Raw genomic sequence first — 25,268 nt, forward strand, 5'->3', positions numbered from 1 at the left:
TCAGCTTTTCACGGAAGGGGAATGCTTGCTGGGCTGGGTGCCTCAGACACCTTGTCTGCTTTACAAGGGAAGAACCGCTGTCTCCACGTCTCCAACAGGGGAAACAGCACCCACACAGCACAGGGGAGAGCTCCTGGAGGTTAGGACTACAGGGGATTTAGGTCAGAGTCCAGGCTGTCTTCCAAGTGAGGACGATCTCCCACCAGACATTTCTCTGCTCAGGTTTTCTATCTATCAAATGGGCACAATGGGACCTATTCCCAAAGGGTCCCTTTGAGGATTAGCTGAGCTGAGCAATCCCCAAAAAGCTGGTTGCTTGTCAGCTAAGGAGCACGTTTTGGGTCTCTGCAGTTTTTATCAGGACCCTTGAAGACGGCGGAGGAACTTCCGTTGCCTAGAGCTGAGAAGCTCCCCCCAAGCTCCCCCACCCCTGGCTCCCAAGGGGCTTGGGGCTGAATTCTGGCCCGGCCCACAAGACCCAGCCGAGTGGTCCGTCCCATCCTGGTTTACGGGAACTCACATCAGCGATCAATCATCCTTAATTTGTAACTGGGCAGTGTCCTGGGCCAGCCAATAGCCAAGACGGACCCCACCACACACCCTACCTCCCTGACCCTGTGGGACTATCCACGCAGTCTGCACCGAAGCCGTCCAGCGACCAGGAGTTTGGAGCAGGTTTGATGATGGGGTGGGGGTGGGGGTCGGGGTTTGGGGAGTGGGTTGTCCTCATCTCCTTTCCTCCCCCCCTCCCCGTTTCCTGCCCCCTTTTTATTTCTTAAGTTTCTTTAGGCTTGCTTCCACTGAAGACTTCTGTCCTCCCCCCGACCCCGTGCCCCTCTTTCCTGGGTGCCCCCCGCTTCCGCAGGAGCTGTGGTGCCCAGCCCCCTCTGGACTTCCCCTGTTCCCTCTGCCTCTTAGCGTCATTGTTAGGCTAAAGCAGGACTCTCTGGATGGAACAGATGGATGGAGACCCCGGCTTGGGAGGGGGAAGGAAGGGCCAGCCGGTGCCGGGAAAGGGAAGCAGTTCGGGGAAAACAAAACAGGGGGAGGAGCCTGGGAGAAGGTGGCCCGGGGAGGAGGAGAAGGGGGAGGGAATTCGCGCAGGGGGGTTAAGTCCTGGAATGGAATGGGGGCGGGCCTAGGGTGCTGGCTGGATCTAGGAGTGGAGTGGAGGCCCCCAGGGCCCCAGGGTTCGGCGCTGACAAAGTTGCTGGCTGGCTCCGCAGGTCCGGGCTGACGCCGCCGCCCAGATGGCCTCCAGGCTGATCCCGCTGACCCTCCTGCTGCTGCTGCTGCTGCTGCTGGCTGGGGTGAGTGGCCCCTTCGAGGGGGCGGGGGGCGGGGGCTGAGGATTAACCGTTCTGGGGCCGGAGAATGAGGAGAACTCCTCTTGGGATCAGCAAGTGTGGTCGTTGCACCAGGGTCGAAGAGAGCGAGGCAAGAGCCGGGTTCTAATCCTGGCCCTCTGCCCAGCAGTTGGGGTGGCCTTGAGCAAGTCCCTTCTCCGAGCCTACCTGTGCTGGTTTATAAAGTGGAGAATAAAGCGGAAGGGTCAGAGAGGGCCAGGAGGTGGACAGTATTTTATGATCTAAGAGCAAGGGGTTGTGGCGGAGCTGTGGGGTGGGGCCCAGGCTGCTGAAACACATGTCCTTCCTGGGCCGCGCCTGTCAAAACGCCAGGAAAGGCAGCAGACACCCCTGGGTCTGGGTGGGGGCGGATCGCAGGGTGAGGTCCCAGCGGCTTGGGAGTCAGGAGGGATGTGGACGCCTGCTTTGGCTGTCTGTTCAGGCTAGTGTGCAGAAGTGCCTAAGAATCTGTAGGTGCTGCCATGATGAGCGAAGAATCTAGAATCAGAGTCAAATCAGCTTCCATGAGACTCTGGGCTAGCTACTATCTCAGCTTCCATTTCTTTTATCAGTGAATTGGGATAATATGTGCTTTCTCAACTCAGAAACCATGACGTTGGGGGCGCCTGGGTGGCACAGCGGTTAGGCGGCTGCCTTCGGCTCAGGGCGTGATCCCGGCATTATGGGATCGAGCCCCACATCAGGCTTCTCTGCTATGAGCCTGCTTCTTCCTCTCCCACTCCCCCTGCTTGTGTTCCCTCTCTTGCTGGCTGTCTCTATCTCTGTCAAATAAATAAATAAAATCTTAAAAAAAAAAAAAGAAAGAAAGAAACCATGACGTTGGGGCTGGATAATTCATTATAAGGGGCTATCCTGTGCCTTGTAGGATGTTCTGCCGAATCCCAGTTTCCACCCACTTGATGCCAGTAACATCTCTTTCCTACCCCCCAATCCCCTCCGCTCCCCTATGATAACCCAAAATGCCTCCAGACAGTGCCAGAAGTCCCTGGGGATTAAAATTGTCTCTGATTGAGAGCCACTGGTCTATACTATTTCTTCCTCCCTTCCTGCCTCCTCCCTTCCTTCCTCCTATCCCCTTCCGACTCACTCCCCTTTCCTTCCTTCCTTCCTTCCTTCCTTCCTTCCTTCCTTCCTTCCTTCCTTCCTTCCTTCCTTTTGGAATGCGGATGGTTTCCTATACCCACTAATGGCTTGCAACCCACAATTGGAAAAACCACTATTCCCATGCAGAGGTCACAAGCTCAAATATCTCTACTGGCGTGACGGGTGAGCCAAGACAGGGAGATACTTAAAGAAATTGCAAGAACATAGATAAATGGTCGGGGCGCCTGGGTGGCTCAGCCATTGGGCGTCTGCCTTTGGCTCAGGTCATGATCCCAGGGTCCTGGGATCCAGCCCCGCATCGGGATCCAGCCCCGCATCGGGCTCCCTGCTAAGCGGGAAGCCTGCTTCTCCCTCTCACACTCCCCTTGCTTGTGTTCCCTCTCTCGCTGTCTCTCTTTGTCAAAATAAATAAATGAGATCTTTAAAAAAAAAAAAAAGGCTAGTTGGCTTAAAAAAAAAAAAAAGAGCATAGATAAATGGCAACGGACCCTAGGCTCCAAAGTTTGGGAAACAGCTTCCCTATGGCAGTGATTCCTCAGAAATAACAGAGTCCCTGCCTGCTCCTTACCTCTGCCTCCACCCCCACTGCTCCCGCGTTGCCCCTTCTCTGGAGGAACTAGCAGGTGGCAGCTTCAGAGCAGCTCCCCTACCCACCAGGCTCTCTCAGCAATCATTCTCTGGTGCAGGACATTTTCCACATCCCCACCTTCCCTGCCTGCTTTGAGTGTTTGAGGGGACTGTGCTTCATGGTAGGAAAAATGAAACTCAGTTTCTTGAACCACAGGTTAGAGCCTCTTCAGATGTGAATGTTACCAGCCCCAACTCGACGGCAGAGAGCTGGCAAGAAGAAAGCGAAGGACAGATCCGGGAGGGAGTGCTCACCGAGAATCGATCCGTTGAACACACCGTGGACTCTTCCACCTTGTTGACAGTCCCCTCGACCGTCATAACACCCAGTACCACTCTTGAACCCACTACTGAGCCCTTCATCCAGTCCACCGTTGAACCCATCCAGCCCACCACTGAGCCCCTCTGCCCGGAGCCTGTCACTTTCTGCTCTGACGTGGAGAGTCCCTGGGCAGAGTCCCAGCTGAGGGAGGCTTTGATAGACTTCTCTGTGAAGCTCTACCATGCTTTCTCAGCAACGAAGAAGGCAGAGACCAACATGGCCTTTTCTCCATTCAGCATTGCCAGCCTCCTAACCCAGGTCCTGCTTGGTAAGAACCTAAGTTCTCTCCAAGTTATATGCGGAACCTTCCCATGAGGGTCCCCAACCCAGATGCCTGCAAAGCCATGCCTCGAGGAGAAGGCTACAGAACTGGGCTATGTTTGGGGGGGAGGGTGAACATTCATTTATTCCTTCATTTAACAGTGATCTAAGAGGCACCATTGCTTATGAAACCCCATGGACCATACAGGAACGTATAACACAGGGTCCTGGTCCCCAGCCGTGTGCCAGGGTAAGGCAACAAGGAAGACGAAACCATAAGTGATAGACAGAGAGTAGAATCCTGCTAATGCTGCTGACTGGCTGTGTGACCTTGGCAGGTTACTTAACGTCTCTGAGCCTGAGTCCGCAGGTGTGAAATGGAGATGGTTGTACTTACTAAAAAGAAAGCAGAGAGTTTAGTGCTTAGAGGGAGGTCAAAAAATGTTTAGAGGCTTAATCCCCTGCCTTCCTGAGAGATGTTGTTAAGTCCCATGGGATAAACCTCTACCCACACTCTCCAGTTAGGACAACCCAAACTGCCAGATGTCCCCTGGAGACACATTTCCATTGATTGGCTTTGGCATATTTCTTTATTGCCCAGAAGGGATGGCTTGACTCTTGTCTCCCTTCTCCACTTAACTCTGCGATCTTGAGTGGAGTAGATCATTACTCTCTCTCTCTCTTTTTTTTTTTTTTTTAAGATTTTATTTATTTATTTGACAGAGAGAGAGAGACATCCAGCGAGAGAGGGAACACAAGCAGGGAGAGTGGGAGAGGAAGAAGCAGGCTCCCAGCGGAGGAGCCTGATGTGGGGCTCGATCCCAGAACGCTGGGATCACGCCCTGAGCCGAAGGCAGACGCTTAACCGCTGTGCCACCCAGGCGCCCCAGATCATTACTCTCTTAAACTTCAGGTTCCTCGTCTGCAAATAGGGAGAGTAAACACCCTTCTGTGAAAGGGTTCTTGTAGAGATTCAGTGAGCTAATGCGGGGTGACCCTGGAACCAAGTAAGTGCTCTGTAAATTTCATCTATTACCGCATGGAAGATGAGCGCGATAGATACTTAACAATGGATAACAGAAAGGGTACTGAATGTCTATCCTCTTGTGTGGTCCTCTGATTTCTCCTCTTCATAGTGAGCTAGTGTCCCTGCCTAGGGGCTAACCCTTTGCAAACCCAAACCAACTATGTCATCATTCATGTGGAACAGGCAGTGATTGGACGAGGCTTTCAGTGACCTGTGGGGTTAAAACTAGGTAGAAAACGGAGGAGAGGATTCAAAGCCCCGGAAAAGCCTAACTGTGATGGTTCGTAATTCCCCCGCCCCTTTCCTTCGGACCTATAGATTGTCTTCAGAAGCAGTCGTCCCGGCTCTGATGATTTGTGATCCACTCCATACCAGGAACCAACCCCCCACTCCGCCGACCCATTCCAGCCTGGTCCTTCCATCCTAGTCCTGAATGGCAGGAGTCGAGTCCCATCACGCACATGCCCTACCCCAGCCCCGCCCTGCAGTTTTTCCTCATTTCTGCCCTTTGTTGCAGGGGCTGGGAACAGCACCAAGAGAAACCTGGAGAGCCTCCTGTCCTACCCCGAGGACTTCGCCTGTGTCCACCAGGCCCTGAAGACTTTCACCTCCAAAGGCTTCACCACAGTCTCTCAGATCTTCCACAGCCCAGGTGAGCACCCCGGGAAAGGGCTGCAGCTGCCGAGAAGGATTTTGAGAGGATTCTGAGGGGGACCCGACCCTGGGGAAAGAGGACAGAGGGAATGTTAGAGCTAGAGTGTCGGGGACAGACTGCAGAGCAGGTCAGGGCCTCCGCAAGGATGCCCTTTGGCTCCAGCAGCTGGATGGTTCCCCTGGTGAGACCTTAGGCAAGTCATTTTCACTCATCAGCTCTGGTTAGAATAAGAACGTCCTTCTGCATTCACTCACAGATAGAACCAGAGAGCTCAGGATAAACAATGTTTGTTAACCTGGGTCAGGGGAGTCTTGAGACTTCTAGTGTTTTTACTTCTGTGTTCTATGAAGTTGTGGTCATTTACCTATACTGTATTATTAAGTATGTAATAAGATTAATAAGCTTCCAAAATGACCTGATACAGTTATTTTCAAATTTTCTTCCCCAGAGCCCTGGGGTTCTGCTGAGCTGCTTCAGGAGTCACGGTGGGAGTTGAGGGGGATGGGGAGGCTGAATGGGGTGCGGGGGGGGGGGGGAACCACTTCCTGTGGGAGGCGGATGGAGCCAGGTTAAAAGAGCCAGGGCCCTTTTAACCATGGGCTTCAGATATGACTATTTCAGGACAGTTCTGCTCCTTGCAAAGGTTTGAAAGCTACGGATCTAGTCTGCCCCTCTTCTTTATTTTATTTATTTATTTTTAAAAGATTTTATTTATTTATTTGTCAGAGAGAGAGAGAGAGCACAGCAGGAGGAGCGGTAGGCAGAGGGAGAAGCAGAGTCCACATCAGGTCCCTCTGTGGGACTTGATCCCGGGACCCTGGGATCATGACCTGAGCCGAAGGTAGACACTTAACCAACTGAGCCACCCAGGCATCCCTGGCGCCTTTCTTTAAAGGGAAAAACATTTTTTTCCTGTGTGTGTGTGTGTGTGTGTGTGTGTGTGTGTGTGTTTTAACTATGAAAGCAATATTCATTCATTGTGGAAAACAGAAAACACAGGGAAGAAGAAGAGGAAGAAGAAGAAGCAGAAGAGGAAGAAGAAGAAGAAGAAGAGGAAGAAGAAGAAGAAGAAGAAGAAGAAGAAGAAGAAGAAGAAAAAGAAGAAGAAGAAGAAGAAGGAGGAGGAGGAGGAGGAGGAAGAGGAGGGAGAGGAGAAGGGGGAAGGGAGGGGAGGGGAGGGGAAGAAGAAGAAGAAGAAGGAGAAGAAGGAGGAGGAGGAAGAGGAGGAGGAGGAGGAGGAAGAGGAGGGAGAGGAGAAGGGGGAAGGGAGGGGAGGGGGAGGGGAAGAAGAAGAAGAAGAAGGAGGAGGAGGATGAGGAGGAGGAAGAGGAGGGAGAGGAGAAGGGGGAAGGGAGGGGAGGGGGAGGGGAAGAAGAAGAAGGAGAAGGAGGAGGAGGAGGAGGAGGAAGAGGAGGGAGAGGAGAAGGGGGAAGGGAGGGGAGGGGGAGGGGAAGAAGAAGAAGGAGGAGGAGGAGGAGGAGGAAGAGGAGGGAGAGGAGGGAGAGGAGAAGGGGGAAGGGAGGGGAGGGGGAGGGGAAGAAGAAGAAGAAGAAGTAGGAGGAGGAGGAGGAGGAGGAGGAAGAGGAGGGAGAGGAGAAGGGGGAAGGGAGGGGAGGGGGAGGGGAAGAAGAAGAAGAAGGAGAAGAAGGAGGAGGAGGAGGAGAAACAACAAAGGAAACTCATCTATCAGCCCATTCTCTTAAAAAAATACCCTCTTTTAGAGATGGGAAAAATCTGTGTCAGAGATGTTCGAGAAACACTGCATTAACTTATTTGCTATAAATCAACTTAATCCTCTGTCTTGCTAGATTGGTAGAAAATGCGACTGCGTTCAATATTATCTATGTAGTCCAGGAAAAAGTTCTCTTTCAAACCCTGTTTTCTTTAGTGGACTTGACCTTTGGAGAACAAAAGCCAGGAAGTCTTGCCATGAATTTCCACTGAGGCCGAGAAGCAGAGTGGGTTCCCTGCTGAATTAAGGGAAGAAACCAGGGAAAACACTGGCAAATGGAAATTAGTATCTCAGAGAGTTATTTCGCCAAGCCACAGGTGCGTGGCAAGGAGAGGCAGCAGAGCCTGGAAGGGTCCTGCCCTCGGTCCGAGGCTTGCTTCCTCGGGGCCTCAGAGGCCCGGCTGGATCTGTAAGAGGAGGGGGTGGGACCCCAGCTCCAGTCTGCTGTGTAAGCTGAAAGCAATAGCAAACAGGGTCCCTCCCAAAGCCTGCTCTTAGAAGGGAGAGGATGTTCGGGGGACTCATGCCTCCCTCTCTCCACCTGCCTCCTTCCCCCAGACCTGGTCATAAGGGACGGCTTTGTGAATGCCTCTCAGAGCCTATATGGCAGCAGCCCCAGAGTCCTGGGAAATGACAGTGATGTCAACACGGAGCTCATCAACGCCTGGGTGGCAGAGAAGACGAACAACAAGATCACGCAGCTGCTGGAAAGTCTGCCCTCTGACACCCGCCTTGTCCTCCTCAACGCCGTCTACCTGAGTGGTAAGGGAGCCCTGGACCCGGTGGTCTTTCCATCCCGCGTCCTTTCTGTCCTCTTGGCTTCAAAGCCCACGCAACCCTGAGTTCAGCTGGATCCGTTGAGCCTCTCTCACCGCTTGCCAATGGGGCTTTCCGCTCCTCTTCACCCTTGTGCACCTGTTACAGTCACCCTCCTTCCCCTTCCCTCCAGCCAAGTGGAAGACAGTATTTGATCCAAAAAGAACCTCGATGGAGCCCTTTTACCTCAAATCCTCTGTAATCAAAGCGATGATGATGAACAGCAAGAAATACCCCGTGGCCCATTTCACGGACGCGACCTTGAAGGCCAAGGTACGTTCTTGGCCCCTCCCACTCTTGTTTCAGAGCCTCTGGCGGGTCCTGATGTCTTTCCTGCTATGGCCCCATCAGTTTGGGGTATACTCTTACAAATGCATCATTTCTACTCCTTCCATCTATATTTCTACTCCATCTTTTCTGCTTCTCCCCTCTCTAGCTTGGCCGAGGCAGGCATTGTTTATTTTAGGCTGGAAAGCGGGATTCTAAAGTTTCTTCATCTCTACTGCGTCCAACGGCCAAGAGTGAGTCTGTTCATCTGTATCTCTTTCCTGTCAACCCACCAGGAGCCCCTGGTGGCTTAGTAAGTCCTGTGTGTATGTGTGTGTCTGTGTGCAGCGTGCGAACGTAGGTGTTCCCGGGGCCGGGTAGGTGTAGACGTGTGCGGGAGGTGTTTGTGAGGCATGGGGTAAATGGCTTACGTTCCTTTGCAGAAATTGAACAGTAGAATTGCAGCGGAGGGGGAGGGAGGGAAGATTGACGGTGGAGCCCAGCAGATTCTACTTATTTGTAGATATATCTAGATATTTCTGCCTTGTTAGGACAGCAAGACAGAAATTTAGGAGATAGAAAACAATGGGAGAATACCTAGTGATTTAGTGCCAGGCTTGTTCCACTTTGGGAAGGAGCTTTCCCTAACTTTTCCCTCTGCCTGGACCCTTTCTCACTCAGATTTCCACATAACTTGTTCCTTTTGTGGACCTGGATGTCCGGTCAAAGGTCAGCTTGATGGCGAGAACTTCCCCCTTCTTAAAGTAGCCCCCCCGACCCTGAAACATTGCCCTCGTTGATTATATTCATGGTACTTCTCATTATCTGAAATTAGGTTGTTTATTTGCTTATTTTATTACAAATTGTTTTTCTCCCTGAAATATTGTCTCTCCCCTCGGGAACAGAAACCTTACCTGCCTTGTTTCCTATCCCTGGAGTCTAGAACAATGCCACATATAATAAGTGCTCATTATATGTTTGCTGAATAAATGAATGAATTCATTGGAGGGTCGGAAAGGGTATAAGCAACCCACTTAGGGGTGGCCAGGAAGGCTTCAGAGAGGAGGTTACCTCTGACCATTCTTAAGCATTCATGCACCTTTCCACCCACCCATCTATGCCTATCCAGTGTAGTTGATCACTCACAACTAAGAGAACCAGAATGGCATGGGTAAGTGTAATATACTCGATTTTCTTTTTAAGCATGTCAGCTACCCATCAGAGCTGAATTACAGCCCTGCTTGGCCATATCTTCCAAGCACTGAAAGCCCACTGTGAAATAAAAGTTAAATTCAAAGAGTAAATCAACTTTCCACCAACATCTCAGTATCCTTCTCACATTTAATTACTTTTTGCTTCAAAGCATAAAGCTAGTATGTCTGATTCTCTTAAAAATTATAAGCACTATTTTGAATAACAGACACACACATTACCTTCAGTTTACCCTGATGTTAATACTACAGAGCTGGGGGACACCTGGGTGGCTCAGTCATTTATGTGTCTGCCTTCAGCTCAGGTCATGATCCCGGGGTCTTGGGATCGAGCCCCACATGGGGCACCCTGCTCAACAGGGAGTCTGCTTTCCCCTCTCCCTTTGACCCTCCCCCATGCTCACGCTCTCATATGCTCTCTCTCTCTCTCTCTCTCTCAAAAAGCGAATTAAAAAAAAAAATACCATGGAGGTGATTTACTTTGTCATACCCATAAATCCTTCTGGGACTTAAGAACATTTCCCCAATTAAGGAGGTTAGATTTACCATCTCCAGTATGTGATGGTGACTGGCTGGAAAAGTCAAGACCACAATGTGGTAATCTTTTGGTCAGAGATTCAAGGTCTGTACACAGGACCTATTGGCACTATTGACATCTTGGGTTAGATAATCCTTTGTTAGGGGGACGATCCTGGGCATCGTGTAGGATTTAGCATCATCCCTGTGTTCTACCCACTAGATACCAGCAGCCCTGTGAGTCCCCTCTCCTGCAGTTGTGAGAACCAAAATGTCTCTAGACATTGTCAAGGATCCACTGGGGGCAAATTCACCCTGGGTTGAGAACCCCTATATATTAGACCCATGGGTCCCGTACCCGTGTCATACTTTTGTCTGACCACCAGTTGGAAGTCCTTTTAATGGCAAGCTTGAAAGGTAGGCTAGGATCGGCTTGTCCACAATCTTGAATGCCACACTAAGAGATTTATGCTTAATATCGTAGGCAGTAAAGACCCATCAGAATTCTTTAAAAGGACTGGGGTCCCTGGCTGGCTTGGTTGGTAGAGCATGAGACTCTTAATCTTGGCATTGTGGGTTCAAACTCCACATTGGGTATAGAGATTACTTATTTTATTTGAGAGAGAGAGTGCGCGTGCACACACGCATGAGTTAGGGGAAGGGCAGAGGCAGAGGAAGAAGCAGGCTCCCCGATGCAGGGCTCCATCCCAGGACCCTGGGATCATGACCTAAGCTGAAGGCAGACGCTCAACCAACTGAGCCACCCAGGCGCCCCCGCATGTTACATATTTTATGCACAGCACACTGGAAGGGAAAGGACAGGGCTCAGAGAGATCAGATCCCTTGCCTCTATTACGTAGGTAGTCAGTGGAGGTAGTCAGTGGTAGAGTCAGGGTGTAGTCCTCGGCCTGTGTGATCAGAAAGCCATTCTTGTTCCTCCGTATCTCATGTGCACGGAGTTAGACCAGCACCGTTCACCCAGCAGGCATCCCCATTTTGTCACAAAGCTTGGGAGCCCCGGTCCAGCTGCAGCTTATTGCAATAGCACGGACGGAGACGCAGACTGAAGATAGGCCTTGAGACATAAGGGGCGGGATCCAGGAGAGCTGGGGTAGGAAGATGGATAAAGCGCATCTCTTGTTCTCCAGGTGGGGCAGCTGCAGCTCTCCCACAACCTGAGCTTGGTGATCCTGGTGCCCCAGAGCACGAAACACCATCTCGAGGACCTGGAGAAGTCTCTCAACCCCACCGTCTTCAAGGCCATCATGAAGAAGCTGGAGATGAGCAAGTTCCAGCCCACCCTCCTGACGCTGCCCCGCATCAAAGTGAAGAGCACCCAGGACATGCTGATCGTCATGGAGAAACTGAGTGAGCCCTGGCGGCTCGGGGTGGGGGTGGGGGTGTCCTGAAAGTGTGGTTTAGCACTCTCTAGAGTATTTTATACACCCGTAATCTCAGGTCGTTCCTCAGTCCTGTGGGTTAGAGGGGCAGATGCTATTATCCCATTGGACCATTGAGGAAAGAGAGACTCGAAGTCTACCTGACTTACCCATGATCCCTTGAGCTAGTTAGAAGTGAGCAAGAACACCAACCCAGGTATCCAGCTCGACTACTTCCACCGTGGTTCATTGTGACAAGGACACTGGGACAGATGGCCGGGATGGGTCGTAGACGTTCATTCCCCGGGGACCTTTCAAAACACTCAGCCACCCCATGGACTATGCAAGAAGCTATCTGGATAATACAGTCTGGATGCTTCTGAGTTCGGAGGAGGCAACACTCTATTACCTAACCTTTGGCCTCACTTCCTGATCTTGACTTCATGTCCAGATATATCACCGCATTTCCTGTTACAGAACTTGATCCCCTAACAGGTGAATTGTTTCCTAGTATAGGACATTACACCCTTGTATATGACCTCATTTGATAACACATAACCTCTTTCTGATGTATGACCTCACTTCTTAGGTCCTTGGAAACAAGGACATCATTTTCAGGGTTCTCTGGGGTGTGGGGCAAGCCCTGTCTTCATAGAAGGTGGTGTTTGGAGTGAAGGTGGGCCCACTGACAGAAGACCCCATGAACTGTACCAGAAGGCACAATATATAATGTGACAAGCAAGGGAGGAGGACAAAGAGAATACTGGGACTTGGGACCACCCCAGAACGTTTGGGACAAATGTCTCCAGTAGCAGAGGACTTCGTGCTGGTCTTCTTTTTCTTTTTCTTTTTTTAAAGTAATCTCTACACCCAGCGTGGGGCTCGAACTCACAACCCTGAGATCAAGAGTCGCGTGCTCTCCCGAGCACCCCCTGCTGGTCTCTGACTCCTTGTTTCTGTCTGGTTATGCTCTAGAATTCTTTGACTTTCTTTACGACATCAACCTGTGTGGGCTGACAGAGGACATGGATCTTCAGGTTTCTGCGATGCAACACCAGACCACGCTCGAGCTGACGGAGTCGGGCGTGGAGGCAGCGGCGGCCTCGGCCGTTTCCGTGGCCCGCAATTTGCTGGTCTTCGAAGTGCAGCAGCCCTTCCTCTTCCTGCTCTGGGACCAGCGGCACAGGTTCCCTGTCTTCATGGGGCGGGTGTATGACCCCCGGGTCTGAGACCCACAGGGCACCAGGCTGAGGCAAGCCGTCCCCCTCAAGCCTCGCTCTTCCAGTGGCAGCCCTGCCTGGACTTGCCCCCCAGCCACCTCCCGCCCCGGGTGTCCCCTGCTCTCCACGTGAAGGGCTCCCTCGGGGTCTGGTGAAGGGACCTGCTTCTATCATCCCTTCTCTGTGGCTCCCCAAAGCACTTTTTACAGCTTCCTCTGGTTCAAGTTCACCAGACTCTACAAATAAAACCCAGCAGACCATGACTTCCTCTCTTACTTACCTTCCAATTTTAGAGGACAAGGGCAGCCAGGGCCCCTGTATCAGTTAGTATTGCCGTGTAACAAGTCACTCTAAACTTAGTGGCTTAAAATAGCAACCATTTGTTTATTTCATGTAAGTCTCAGGATTGGCTGAGGGGTCTCGCTGATCTGGTTAGACCTGGCTTTTCTTCCCTGGGCTTGCTCATGCATCTGTCATAGCTGGGGGTGACTGATCTATAATGACCTCAACTGGGACACCTTGGCTCTCCTCTGCATGTCTCCTGCATCCTTCCAGCAGGCTACCCTGCAATGAGAGCTCCAAGAAAGGCCTCAGAAAGGGGAGTCTTTTTTTTTTTTTTTAAGATTTTATTTATTTATTTATTTATTTATTTGACAGAGAAAGAGCGCAGGCAGGGGGAGCGGCAGGCAGAGGGAGAGGGAGAAGCAGGCTCCCTGCCGAGTGGGGAGGCCGATGCAGGGCTCAATCTCAGGACCCTGAGATCATGACCAAGCCGAAGGCGGACGCCCAACCGACTGAGCTGCCCAGGGGCCCCAGGAGAGAGAATCTTAAGCAGTCTCCATGCTCAGCACACAGCCCGGTGCAGGGCCCGATCTCACGACCCTGAGATCATGACCTGAGCCAAAACCAAGAGTCAGACGCTTAACTGACTGAGCCACCCAGGTGCCCCGGGGCCCTGCATTTATCGCAGTCCCCGTGTCCCTTGTCTGCAACAACTATGATAGTAACAGCAGTCATTAATGTTGTTGGGAACTTACATGGGCAGCCTGGCACGAGGCTTGCAGACCTTTGCTCCTCTCTACGTCATATGGAAAACTCGGCAAGGGGAGGTGTTGCTCAAAGTCACACAGTTGGGAAATGGCAGAACTGAGATGTGAAAGCGTGTGTCTGACTCTGAAGTTCGGAGCCACTCTCTGTCTGCCCTTCTGTCTGAAAAACCTGACTTTTCTTAAATATCTGATTGATTCGTTCACTGAGTGCCTAGGATTGCGTTGGGCACGATGGTAAGTGTGAAGATGACTTAACCCTCAAAACCTATAGTAGCATGATGGGACAAATAGGAAAATAGATTTTAATTTTTTAGTATTTTTTTAAGGTTTTTGGTGTTTTTTTGTTTTTGTTTTTTGTTTTTTGGTAATCTCTACACCCAGCATGGGGCTCGAACTCACAACCCCGAGATCAGGAGTCATGCGTTCTTCCGACTGAGCCCGCCGGGCGCCCCCTGAGTGTTCTTTTCATCTCTGAAGATGTCTCAGTGTGTTCTCATTTCTAGCTTCTGCCCTTCAACTCGCTGATGTTCCCTCCAGCGTTTAGCCCTTCTACCTCCCTCTCTCCTTTTCTCCCCCTTCTCATCCCATTCTCCCCCTTCTACCTCCCTTCTCTCCCATTCTCCCCCATTCTCATCCCAACTGTGTCTGCACCTTCCCCTCCTGCTGTTACAGTGTTGTCAACCCAAACATGAGGACTGATTTCTGCATGTAGCCCTGCTCCACAGAGCTTCACCAAGCATGTGGCCTACAGGAAGATGTGATTTCCCATAGGGTCTAACTTGGGTCAAGCCAATTCTGCCTGAGCTGTTTCTGGAGGGCGTGTGATCTCCTAAGGCCATCGAAGCCACCGGGATGTGTGCTCACATGACCGCTGCCTCCTGCTAGGGACTTAAGCTGCCTGTAAATCTGGCTTCCCCATCCCCCTCTCAAGGAATACCCTGGTGACGAGGAGAAACTGAGGCACGGGGAGGGTGGCAGTGCAAAACCTGAGCTAACTAGGGACTGCAAGCCAGGCTCACCACTCTCACCCTTCAGGCTGGCTCCCTTCTCTATGGCCCTGGGCTGAATGCAGCATGAGGTGACACAAGCTTCAGTTAAGCATTGGCAGGACTGGCGCCATGATGGATTCTGACTAGCAAGCATGTTCATTCCCAGGAGCCCAAACTGGTCAGTGTACTCTAGTTCATGCATGTTCTGGTTGAAGTCAGAATTCTCAGGGGGACAGGAAGAAGACATGAGGGGTATTCCCGGCTTATCCCCTCCCCCGTATTCATTGCCTACTCTTGTTTCCTGCTCTCAGACTGTGGCAGGCCCAGCTCCTCGCGTGGACCGTTCCTGGGGCCAAACCTCAGGACAGCAGGTCCCAGGTCAGAGCCTTCCTTGCAGCTCAGTCTCCCAGCCAAGGCTGCGAACCCAACAAGGGTCACCCGGACGACTTAGAGCTCCGTGGGCACAGAGAGCTCACCCACTGCACAACAGGCCTGATGTGCGGGGGAATCGCTGCACGCCCTTCCCTTTCAGTGTCCAAAAGTCCATTGCGGGCTGCCGGGAAGACGCTGGGTTTCCTGTGTGGGCTGATTTGTATGTGAGGGGCTGTTGAAAGCAAAGGCACCTCCTAAATTCGGGAAGATTCCTCCCTCCTTAGGGTGACCCTGACTTGAAGATGGTGCTCAGTGCCCACCTGAGATATGGACAAGCAGAGTCAGGAGGTGGAAAGTGATTCTGACCCATGGGCACAGTCCTTTGCCAATTTTTTGGACTCTCCCCACCATGCTGAGAGCCAGGTGTTACTGCTGTTTGTGAGATAAGGAAGCTAACACTCAGAGAGATTAAGTAGCTGTCCAAAGGTTACACAGCTGTTAATTGATCCCATGTTGTCTGAATTCAAATCCAGTGGGTAGCTTATTTGGCCAGGCGTCCTTCCTTTCTTTCCAAACTAGACTTTAAGTCAGATTTTCTTCCTATTCTTTTTTTTTTAAGATTTTTTTTTTAATTTTTAAGTGATCTCTATACCCAACGTGGAGCTTGAACCCACAACCCCAAGGCCAAAAGCTGCAAGCTCTACCAGCTGAGCCAGCCAGGCGCCCTCTGATCTGCATTTTCTTTTCTTTTTCTAAAAAGTTGTATTTCTTTATTTTAGAGAGAAAGAGAGAGCATGTGTGTGTGGACACATGCAGGTGGAGGAGGGACAGAGGAAGAGAACCTTGAGCAGACTCCCCACTGAGCATGGAGCCCGATGCGGGGCTCAATCCCATGACACATGAGAACATGACCTGAGCTGAAACCAAGAGTCTGACGCTCCACTGACTGAGCCACCCAGGCACCCCCAATCCGTATTTTCTCATGATTTGCACCATGTGTCCCTACGAAACCTATTACAGTGCCTTACCCTAACACACACACACACACACACACACACAAATAAACAAACAAAAGAAACACTTGAATGATTGAATGAATGAATCCCCACATCCTGGTAGCAGGTAAAGAGTAGAAAATCTAAATCTGGAAGTGGAGAGAATTGAATTATTTTTTGTTCTGAGGCTTTTCTTGTAAAAGAGCATGTGTCACTTTTTTAAGGTCTGTTTAAAACGATACACATTTATGAGTCATTGAGTCAGTGTGGGCCCCACAGTTTTAGGGTGGCCTCGGTTGTGTGCCTCCTGCAGTCACTGGGGGGTTAGCTGGATGGTCCGAGGAGGCTTGGCTTTGCTGAGCTCGTAGAGGCTCTTTTACGTGTCTTGGATCTTGGCTAAGATGATCTGCTGACCAGCTCCGCTCCCCATGGCCTCTCATCTGCCAGGAGGCTAGTGGGCACTTACTCGTGGAGCCTGCAGGAGCCTAAGGGTGTGAGCAGAGGCACGCAAGGTCCCTTGAGTCGGAAGCTAGGAAGTAATACAACATCACATCTGCCTCGCTCGAGAACGTCTCAAAGTGTAGGGACAAAGTCTCCACTTAGAAGACCTGCAAAGTCACTCTGCGAAGAGCACGGATATAAGGAAGCATGAATCACTGTGACCGTTTTCCCCATTCTACAATCGTGGTCTTACATATTTGTAGAGAAACTACCAGCAACTTTCCCAAACAACCTGCTGTTCTGAGATTTTCCCTCAAGAATCAAGGACTTTTTGTCTCTATCATTATAATATCAGAAATGATTTATTATGTGAAGTTTCAAGTTGCTTACATATAGTTTTCCTCTTGCTGCCGCTGCTCTCTCTGGGGCATATTCAACGAGTTCTGGCTCTTGCACTTACTCGTGTCACTTGAGAAAGACAGAAGGTCATAAACAGACATATACACGTCCAGGACCCCTACCCTCACCCTGCCCTGCCAGCCTATTCGGGGATAGATAAAGTTCTGCGTGTCAGCCCACATAGTTCCAAAGACCTGCTTCCTTTCCCAGTTACGCAATCCTCCCCCACACATGGGTTTGATTGAAGACATCCTAAAAAACGACCCTGAGTGTGAAGAGGGCTCCATTGCAGTTAACCCCTGTCACCACACGGTGTCACTGTTGAAACTGTGTCCTGCACAGCCTTTTGGACACTTGTGATTTCCTGTAAGTTCCAGATGCTCCCGTAGCCAACGTGGGGATTTAAACTTCCATTGTAAGGTTTATGGTTTATACTCCTTCAGCCATTATTTCCCAAAACTCAATACCTTCAGGTTTTGCCAGGAGTCCAGACCACCTCCAGCCTGAGCCACGTGCTGAGTGCGAACCAGCCCAGTCCCTGCAAACCCTCAGGACTAGCTTGATGACCCCAGCAGCAGCAACCACAGGCACCACATTAAGAATTTTTCATGGATTACATAATTTCGGTTCAGGAGAGATCACACCGTGTGGAAAGGATATGCTACTGGAGATATCAAGACTTCAGTAATTTGACATTGTGTTTTCCAGAAGAATCATTATAAAAAGGGTGGGGAGAGGAATCTTCAACCGCTGCAGAATATGTTTGCCTTTGTGCTGTTTTTTATTTACCAAACACTAAAGTCTCTAATGTTTCACGGCGCAGGCACTCCTCAATTAACTGCTTGGCATGTCACGACAGTTCTCGGGGCTTTTTCAGAGTGTTTTATCATATCTAACTTCCATTACAAAGTTATTGATTTTGGACCATGTTTTTCGGCACTCGTGCCAGGACTTAATGAACTCTGAGAAAATATCATTCTAGGATGCAGAAAATATTTTAAACGATAATGCCGAATATTAAAACAGCAGCACATTAGTCATTCGCGTCCACTCTCAGAAGTTAGGATGTACGTAAACAATGGCTCAGTTCACACGATACGAACATTAATAGCTGTTATTTACTTTTGCCAGCTCAAGGGAGACTGTCATGTGGTAACGGCTGTGAACGCAGTCCACAGGCCCTCTCAGCTCACCGTTTTTGAAATCATGTCACCTTGGTGATTTCTTTTTTAATTTAGGGAGCTTTGGGGGTGCCTGGCCGGCTGAGTTGATAGAGCATGTGACTCTTGATCTCAGGGTTGTGAGTTTGAGCCCCATGTTGGGTGTAGAGATTATTTAAAAATAAGATCTTAAAAAAATAATAATTTAGGGAGATTTGGAGTTTTTCAAATGTGCATAATACATAATAGCCCCACACCCATTATATCCCCTTTTTGTAGATGAAAAATGAAGTATCAGAAAGCAGCTAATCTCCTGTGTGGAATTTAAGAAACAAAACAGTATCATCGGGGAAGGGAGGGAAAAATAAAACAGGATGAAATCAGAGAGGGAGACAAACCATAAGAGTTTCTTAACTCTAGGAAACCAACTGAGGGCTCCTAGAAGGGAGGGGGTGGGGGGATGGGTAACTGGGTGATGGGCATTAAGGACAGCAAGTGATGTAATGAGTACTGGGTGTTATATAAGACCGATGAATCACTGACCTCTACCTCTAAAACTAATAATATACTATATGTTAATTAAGTAAATTGAAATTAAAAAAAAAAAGCAGTTAATCTACAAAGAGGCACCTGGCCGGCCTAGTTGGAAGAACAAGTGGCTCTTGATCTCAGAGTGGTGAGTTCAAGCCCCATGTTGGGTGTAGAGATTACTTAAAAATGAAATCTTTAAAAATTAAAAAAAAAAAGTAGGGGGATTTGCAGTTTTTCATATTTGCTTAACTCCAATTTACATAATATATAAAGCACCATTTCCATTATATCCCCTTTTTGTAGATGAAAAATGAGGTCTTAGCAATTAATCTACAAAGAGGCGCCTGGCTGGCTTAGTTGGAAGGGCATGTGCTCTTGATCTTGGGGTTGGGTGTAAAGATTACTTACAAAAAATAGTAAGAAACTTAAAAAAAATAAAAAAGAAGGCAATTAATCTACTCCTTTAAGGTCTCATGGTTGATGAATGACGGAGTGGGGAGTAGACCCCAGTGTTTAGTAACCTAGAAGCCCTTTCTCATGAGGTAATTTCATTTTATTTATTTAATTTATTTATGTATTTATTTATATTAAAGATTTTATTTTATTTTTTTAAGCAGGCTCCATGCCCAGTGCGGGGATTGAACTAACGACCCTGAGATCAAGAGCGGAGTGCTCCATGGACTGAGCCAGCCAGGTGCCCCCCCAAGGTGGTTTCGTCTCTGAGAACTTGCTGATATTCCTTGCCCTAAGCCTTGGTTGAAATTCCACTCATCCGTCCTGAAAGCTTTCTGCAATTTTGAATCTCAGGAAGAAATGTTAGGGAAATATGAATCCCCTTATTCCAGAAAAATCCTTTTACAAGGTGAAACACTTCCTCCCTCCTGCCCTGCTGCGGCTACTCAGGGGCAGCCTGTAGAGAGGCATGGATGCTTCTGGTATTTCCTCCCTCAGGACAGGGGCTGCCCACCATCTGGATACCTAAGAGGGACCAGTCAAGTGGCTTCTTGAAATAGAAAGTCCGCTTCCAGTGATCCAGACAAAAGACTCTCATTTTGCAAATTCCTCTCCTTGCATTTTGTTTTGTTTTGTGTTCAAATGATCCTTTATTGAAGTATTTCCCTTTGCAGTTCTTAACTAGCTGGGCATGCCACTGTACCACTACTGATGTCATCTATGATGTCACGAGGGTGGTGGCCATCAACATTGCAGCTCACCGATTGGGCAGTCCCCAAGATCTCTTTAATGGCTCCAGAGAGCTCTTAGGCTAAAGATGGGTGCTGCATTTGTCAGGCAATGTTGACAGTCTCATCAAAAGTGATATTTCCACTGTGCTTAGTGTTTTTCTGCTTCTCTGTCTGTTGGCGATTCCTTGAGGGTTTTGATAATCAGGGCGGAGGCAGAAGGTACCACTTCAGGCTGAGCCTGTCTGTTCTGAATGGTCAGCATCACTGTCAGCCTCAGACCCTTCCAGTCTCCAATCACGGGTGGCCTCGGCGATGTCATCACCAATCTCTTCTAGAGACAGACCCAGGGGGCTGATCGTGCAGGGAAGGGCAGACAGGGACCTCACTTCCCCTCCTGTGCACCTCAAGTATACAACTTTGATCTCGTTAGGGTCCAACTTAGGCAGCATGGTGGAGGTGGCTGGTGTGGGATGCACCCAGATTCGTGATGATGGATGACGTTTGCACCTTTGCCTCCTCCCAGCCGAAAGCTGAAAGTTCCTTGCATATTTAATCCTGCTCTTGACTAGCAGCTTAGCACATATGCAGTCAGAGACATGTAAGTACACACATACTTTTGTTCGTACGTGTATGTATGCACAGGCTGATACAAGAGTCGCAGGCACATAAACTCACATTCACACATGTGTACAAAAGCACATGCACACCTGCACACCAGCCTCTAGGAGGGTGTGCCAGAGTGTCAGGGCAAACTTTACGTCCAGTCCAGCCCAGCCCCGATCCCGGAGGAGGGCCTCCCGGACATGGAGGAGCGGGAACGTTCCCCCACGGTAAGGATTTCAGAGCCAGTCAGCACTAATTACAAGGCATGGGATAGGCTCATCCATCATCCCAGAGCGACAGGCTGGCCGCGCAGCCGCCTCCCGGGCCCCTCCCCCATTGCACTGCATTTCTCCTTGAGTGACCGCGGCATGGCTCCGCTGAGGACCAAGCGTGGTAGCCTCGGTCCTGCCCCAAATCACAGCTACGGGCATGCCCTGGCTCGACGGCTAGCTTGCGCCTCCTCTCTCTGCACTCTGGGGGACACTCCCCCAGCCCCCTTCCATGCATTACCCCCTTCCAAACGGGCCGTACCATGGGCTCCGCACTGGGCTTCGTTTTCAGTATTTTCGCGGAAACTTTGCATCATCCTGCGACTTGGTATTGTTTCGCCAGGTTTGCAAATGCAGAAAAGGAGCCTGTGAAGACATCAGTTTGCTCAGGGTCACCCAGGCGGGAGGGCCAGAGATGGTATTCAAAGCAGAGTCGGCTGCTTGCATGGCCCAGGATCCCAGCGCCTGTTCCACCGCCCCCCACCGCCCTGCTCCCGCTCGTTGCTCCGCATTTCCTCTTGGAAGACCCACTTCCTCGTCTTCTCATTTCTCTCCTAAATCAGCTGAAGAGCCAAAGTCTGAAGGAGTCCCACAGTTGGGAGACCAAATAACAGCCTCAAGGGCCAAGGGTCAGGGGCTGAGCGGAAAACGCAGGGCAGCTGAGCCCGCCAGCACGAGATGGGCGGGGTCCTGGGGGTGCCTCCGCCGCGGGCCAGGCCGGCGGGGTCGGGGTCGCATTAGAGGGACTTCGGGCTGGCTTCAGGACATAGCATCAGACTGTCCGCCCTGGATCCCCAACCCCTGGCCATCCAGCTCTGCTTCCTGGGGACTGAGCGTGCCGGAGGTGTCTCGGGGCCCTGAGCAGTGTGGGCCTCCCTGGTAAAATCTGCTCCCCTGCTGAAATAATTTTGAAAGCCTCCTTGAAGGCAGAGCGCATGTCTTTTTGTCATTATCCTCCGCTTCAAAGCGTGGAGTCTGGCACTCGGTACAGATCAGCTACGACAAAACAAAGCACGACAACAAATGCCTTTCTGAACCCTATCCACTTACTGAAACGCTGCCATGCCATTCTGAGTCCAGGGCAAACCCCCCCTCCCCCAGCGGCGTGCTCTGCTCTTCCCAGCCCTTGCCATCACCCCTCCGCCAAACACGGCGCCCAGCATACATTGCCTCGTATAATTTGTCACATGCCCATGAGTATTTGCCTTCTCACCCCAGCTACTGGGAAGCTCCTTGGGAACCTGACGCACACTGTCCTTCCCCGGCACCACCTATGCCTATAAATGTGCAGCAAACGCTTTTGATTCCAAGTGTACAATGGCCAGGGGTGCCTGGCTGTCTCAGTCCCTAGAGCATGAGACTCGTGACCTGGGGGTCCTGAGTTCAAACCCCACGTCGTGCAGGTGTAGTGCTTACTTGATTAAAAAAAAAAAAAAAGGTTTAAAAGAAAAAACTTCACAAAGTGTACAACGTCCATATTTGGGTAAAGATTTTACTTTACAGTGATGACATTGACGTTATTCTTAGTTAATGTATCCCCTCAGGAAACCACTCGAGGAAGGAATACCAGCACAGCTCCTAGCGGTTATTATCAGCCAGGGTTTTGCCTTACAAGTTATCTCTCAACCAGGGAATTACACAGTTGTGTTTGGGTGGTCTTTCTTCCTCACTGCTGCCCACCCCCGCCTGGGGTCAGGATATGGGACTCCGTGGATGGGCCGCTTCAGTCAGAACTGGGGGGGATGGTTCTGCACCCTTCATGGAAGTAAACATCTGGAGTCTGGAATTTCAGCTGTAGGATTAAACATTGTGACAGCGTGGCGGATAGATTGTCTTTCCTTATCTAGTCTAACGGGCCACCTAAAGAGAATCCGCACTCTGTTACTGTTCTGCGGGGGAGGGGAGCTTTTCCCTTTCCTTCGAATTGAAAGGTAGTGTCTCTAGAATTCGCATGTCCAAACACCTGAGATGTGTAACCTAACAATTATTTACATGCAGAAAAAGCAAAATGGGAGCGCCTGGGTGGCTCGTGAGTTAGGCATCTGCCTTCAGGTCAGGTCATGATCCTAGGGTCCTGGGATCGAGCCCCATCAGGCTCCCTGCTCCACGGGGAGCCTGCTTCTCCCTCTCCCTCTGCCTGCCGCTCCCCCTGCTTATGCTCTCTCTCTGCCAAATAAATAGGTAAATCTTTATTAAAAAAAAAAAAAAGAAAAAAAGCAAATACCTTTCCCCCAAGGGTATTAAAAGAAAGGAGAGAACTAGTTTCTGATGCTAACTAGTTTTGGATAGGAAACACCATTCCTCCAGCATCATTTACAATAGCCAAGAGGCGGAAGTAACCTAAATGTCCATTGGATGAAGAACGTGTGGATAAAGAACATGTCGGGTCTACATCCAACAGAACATTACTCGGCCTTCATCGAAGCACAGAAAGTAGAATGCTGGTTGCCAGGGGTGGTAGGAGGGGGCAGGAGGAGGTCTTGTTCAGGGGACATGGAGTTTCAGTTGTGCAAGATAGAAGGTTTTAGAGTGTGCACATATTACCACTCCTGTACGCTAAACGTGGGTTAAAAGGGCAAATTTAATGTTGTATGTGTTTTACCACAATAATAATTAAAAAGCACCATTCCTGGGTCACAACTGTGTCCCAGGGATTTCCTTAGTAAAATACTCACCACAACCCATTCAATGGGTATTGTTTTCCTTGCTTCATACGTGGAGGAGAGGAGAGGTCCCGAGACATATCTGATCTCATGGCCACCCGACTTAAGCAGCCACGCTTTTTATGCACGCAGCCCACTTTTCCACTCCCAGGTGACCATCGCTCTCCAGGAAAAAGCAGTGAGTTGGGGGCATGCGTTCAGAGAGGTTTCTCTGGTTTTGCAAGCCCAGACTTTCCATGTCAAATCACCCCCCCAACCACATCAACAATGTCTCCCGATATATGTTCCCCCCACTTCTTCCTTTGTAATAGAACCCCTGATTTTCAGCTGGTGACTTGGCCAACCAAACTAAAGACTTCTCCCTGAAGGTAGTTGTGGACATGTGACTAAGTTCTGGCCAGTGGGATGTAAGCAGAGGTATCAAGGATAGCTTTTGGGAAGGGTCCTTAATATAGGGGCCCATCCTTCTTTAGTCCTTCCTCTTCCTGCAGGCTGGAATAAAACATGATGCCTGGAGCTTGAGTGGCCACTGTGGGGCCTGAGGTAGAATCAAATCTGAACCTATAATTCAAACCACAGCATGTGGGTGCCGTCATGTGAAACCCTGGCCCACAGTAAGCACATCTGATTTATCAGTGCTGCATATGCTGCGTGTGGGGGACACGTGAAGTCATCCCATTGGTGCTGACACGTGTAGTATGACCCTGATCCTTCCGTGCTTACGGATGGATGAAATCACAAGGCATTTACGGATTGGATGCAAAGGTCCACTGACTTCTCCCAATGTCCCATTCATTCATTCATTCATTCACTCAATAAGTATTAACTGTGAGCCTACTAGCTGCCAGGCCCTGTTTTTGCACTGGAAATGCAGTGTCAAATAAGACAGACAGAGTCCTTGTCCCCTCAGCACATGCACTTTTATGGATTGATACTGTCTTCCTTCCATTTTCTACCATGTGATATGAAATGTCCCAGTGTCTGTAAAGGGTGTGGGGGAAGGACTAAAATATGGGAGGGATTTGAAATGTGACCAAGGAGGAGCAATTTTCTTTTGCCCCAGATTTCTCCAGAATGCCTATTTTGCAGGGACATAGGGGGACGTTCCTGCCTTGGTCTGTGTTGGGCGTTAGGATTGGGTGAAGCAACAATATGAAATCAACAAACTCACCTGAGAGTCCACCAACGGGGCCAGTTCTTTACGTTTCTCTGGGGCTCCGGAGGGCCCCAGCTACCAAACAAGGATTCTTCACAGCAGTAAGGGCCAATGTGGCAAGTTCTCCAGTGGAGACCTGTATTCTCCAAACCAGAATCACATCACAAGGTCTAAGAAGTTCCCATACCCACGGGGTCCACTAAAACTGAAAAGTTTTGAACTCAGAACCCTACTAGAATACAGATTGGGAACCTATGACATTGTATCATATTATACAAGCCCATCACCCTAAAACCCCATTACTGCTAAAAATTACTAGAAACCCAGCAGTCCATTATAGCACTATTCCCGACAGCCAAGATGAAGGAATAACCTAAATGTTCATCAACAGATGAATAGGTAAAAAGGGGCACCTGGGTGGCTCGGTCATTAAGTGCCTGCCTTTGGCTCAGGTCATGATCCCGGGGTCCTGGGATTGAGCCCCATTGTCAGACTCCTTGCTCATCGGGGAGCCTACTTCTCCCTCTCCCTCTACCTGCTGTTCCCTTGCTGTGCTCTCTGTCAAATGAATAAATAAAATCTAAAAAAAAAAAAAAAGAATAGGTAAATAAATGTGATATATATATATATGCATATATATGCGTATATATATATACACATATATATGCATATATATATATATATACATATACACACACGCACACATGCACACACACACATACACACTGGAATACCTGTCAACCTTAACAAAGAGGGGAATTCTGCGAAAGGCAACCACATGGATGGGCCTCAAGGACATTATGCTGAGTGAAACAAACCAGACACAGAAAGAAAAGCACTGCATGATTCCACTTCTCTGAGGTATCTAAAATAGTCAAGCTCTTAGAATCCGAGAGTGGAATGGAGGCTGCCAGGAGCTGGAGGGAGGGGAAATCAGGAATCACTAATCAACC

At 49.8% G+C, this 25,268-nt stretch overlaps 1 protein-coding gene, 1 long non-coding RNA gene and 1 pseudogene across 2 annotated transcripts; 2 read left to right on the forward strand and 1 right to left on the reverse strand.

Moving 5' to 3' along the window:
• Nucleotides 1–570: 570 nt before the first annotated feature.
• On the forward strand, nucleotides 571–12,767 carry SERPING1 (serpin family G member 1). Its single transcript, XM_026487161.4, has 8 exons — nucleotides 571–675; nucleotides 1,227–1,310; nucleotides 3,256–3,688; nucleotides 5,226–5,360; nucleotides 7,654–7,857; nucleotides 8,045–8,184; nucleotides 11,054–11,273; nucleotides 12,260–12,767. The coding sequence occupies exons 2-8, from the start codon at nucleotides 1,251–1,253 to the stop codon at nucleotides 12,511–12,513; spliced, it is 1,446 nt and encodes a 481-aa protein (XP_026342946.2). The 5' UTR covers nucleotides 571–675; nucleotides 1,227–1,250; the 3' UTR covers nucleotides 12,514–12,767.
• Nucleotides 5,367–6,429, forward strand: LOC130544691 (uncharacterized). The gene is made up of 2 exons (XR_008961151.1): nucleotides 5,367–5,848; nucleotides 6,090–6,429. It is a non-coding gene; the product is annotated as an uncharacterized LOC130544691 (long non-coding RNA).
• Nucleotides 12,768–19,570: 6,803 nt separating the features above from the next.
• LOC113246431 (60S ribosomal protein L12-like) lies at nucleotides 19,571–20,163 on the reverse strand (annotated as a pseudogene).
• Nucleotides 20,164–25,268: the final 5,105 nt, after the last annotated feature.

Source organism: Ursus arctos, unplaced genomic scaffold (genome assembly GCF_023065955.2).
Source record: "Ursus arctos isolate Adak ecotype North America unplaced genomic scaffold, UrsArc2.0 scaffold_23, whole genome shotgun sequence".
Classification (NCBI taxonomy): Eukaryota; Metazoa; Chordata; class Mammalia; order Carnivora; family Ursidae; genus Ursus; species Ursus arctos.

Excerpts from the sequence above, each read along its gene's own strand:
- SERPING1 (XM_026487161.4), top strand. The coding sequence starts at position 1,251 with ATGGCCTCCAGGCTGATCCCGCTGACCCTCCTGCTGCTGCTGCTGCTG. Across the intron at positions 3,689-5,225 it reads CCTAACCCAGGTCCTGCTTG|GGGCTGGGAACAGCACCAAG; the intron begins GTAAGAACCTAA and ends CCTTTGTTGCAG. Across the intron at positions 8,185-11,053 it reads ACGCGACCTTGAAGGCCAAG|GTGGGGCAGCTGCAGCTCTC; the intron begins GTACGTTCTTGG and ends CTTGTTCTCCAG.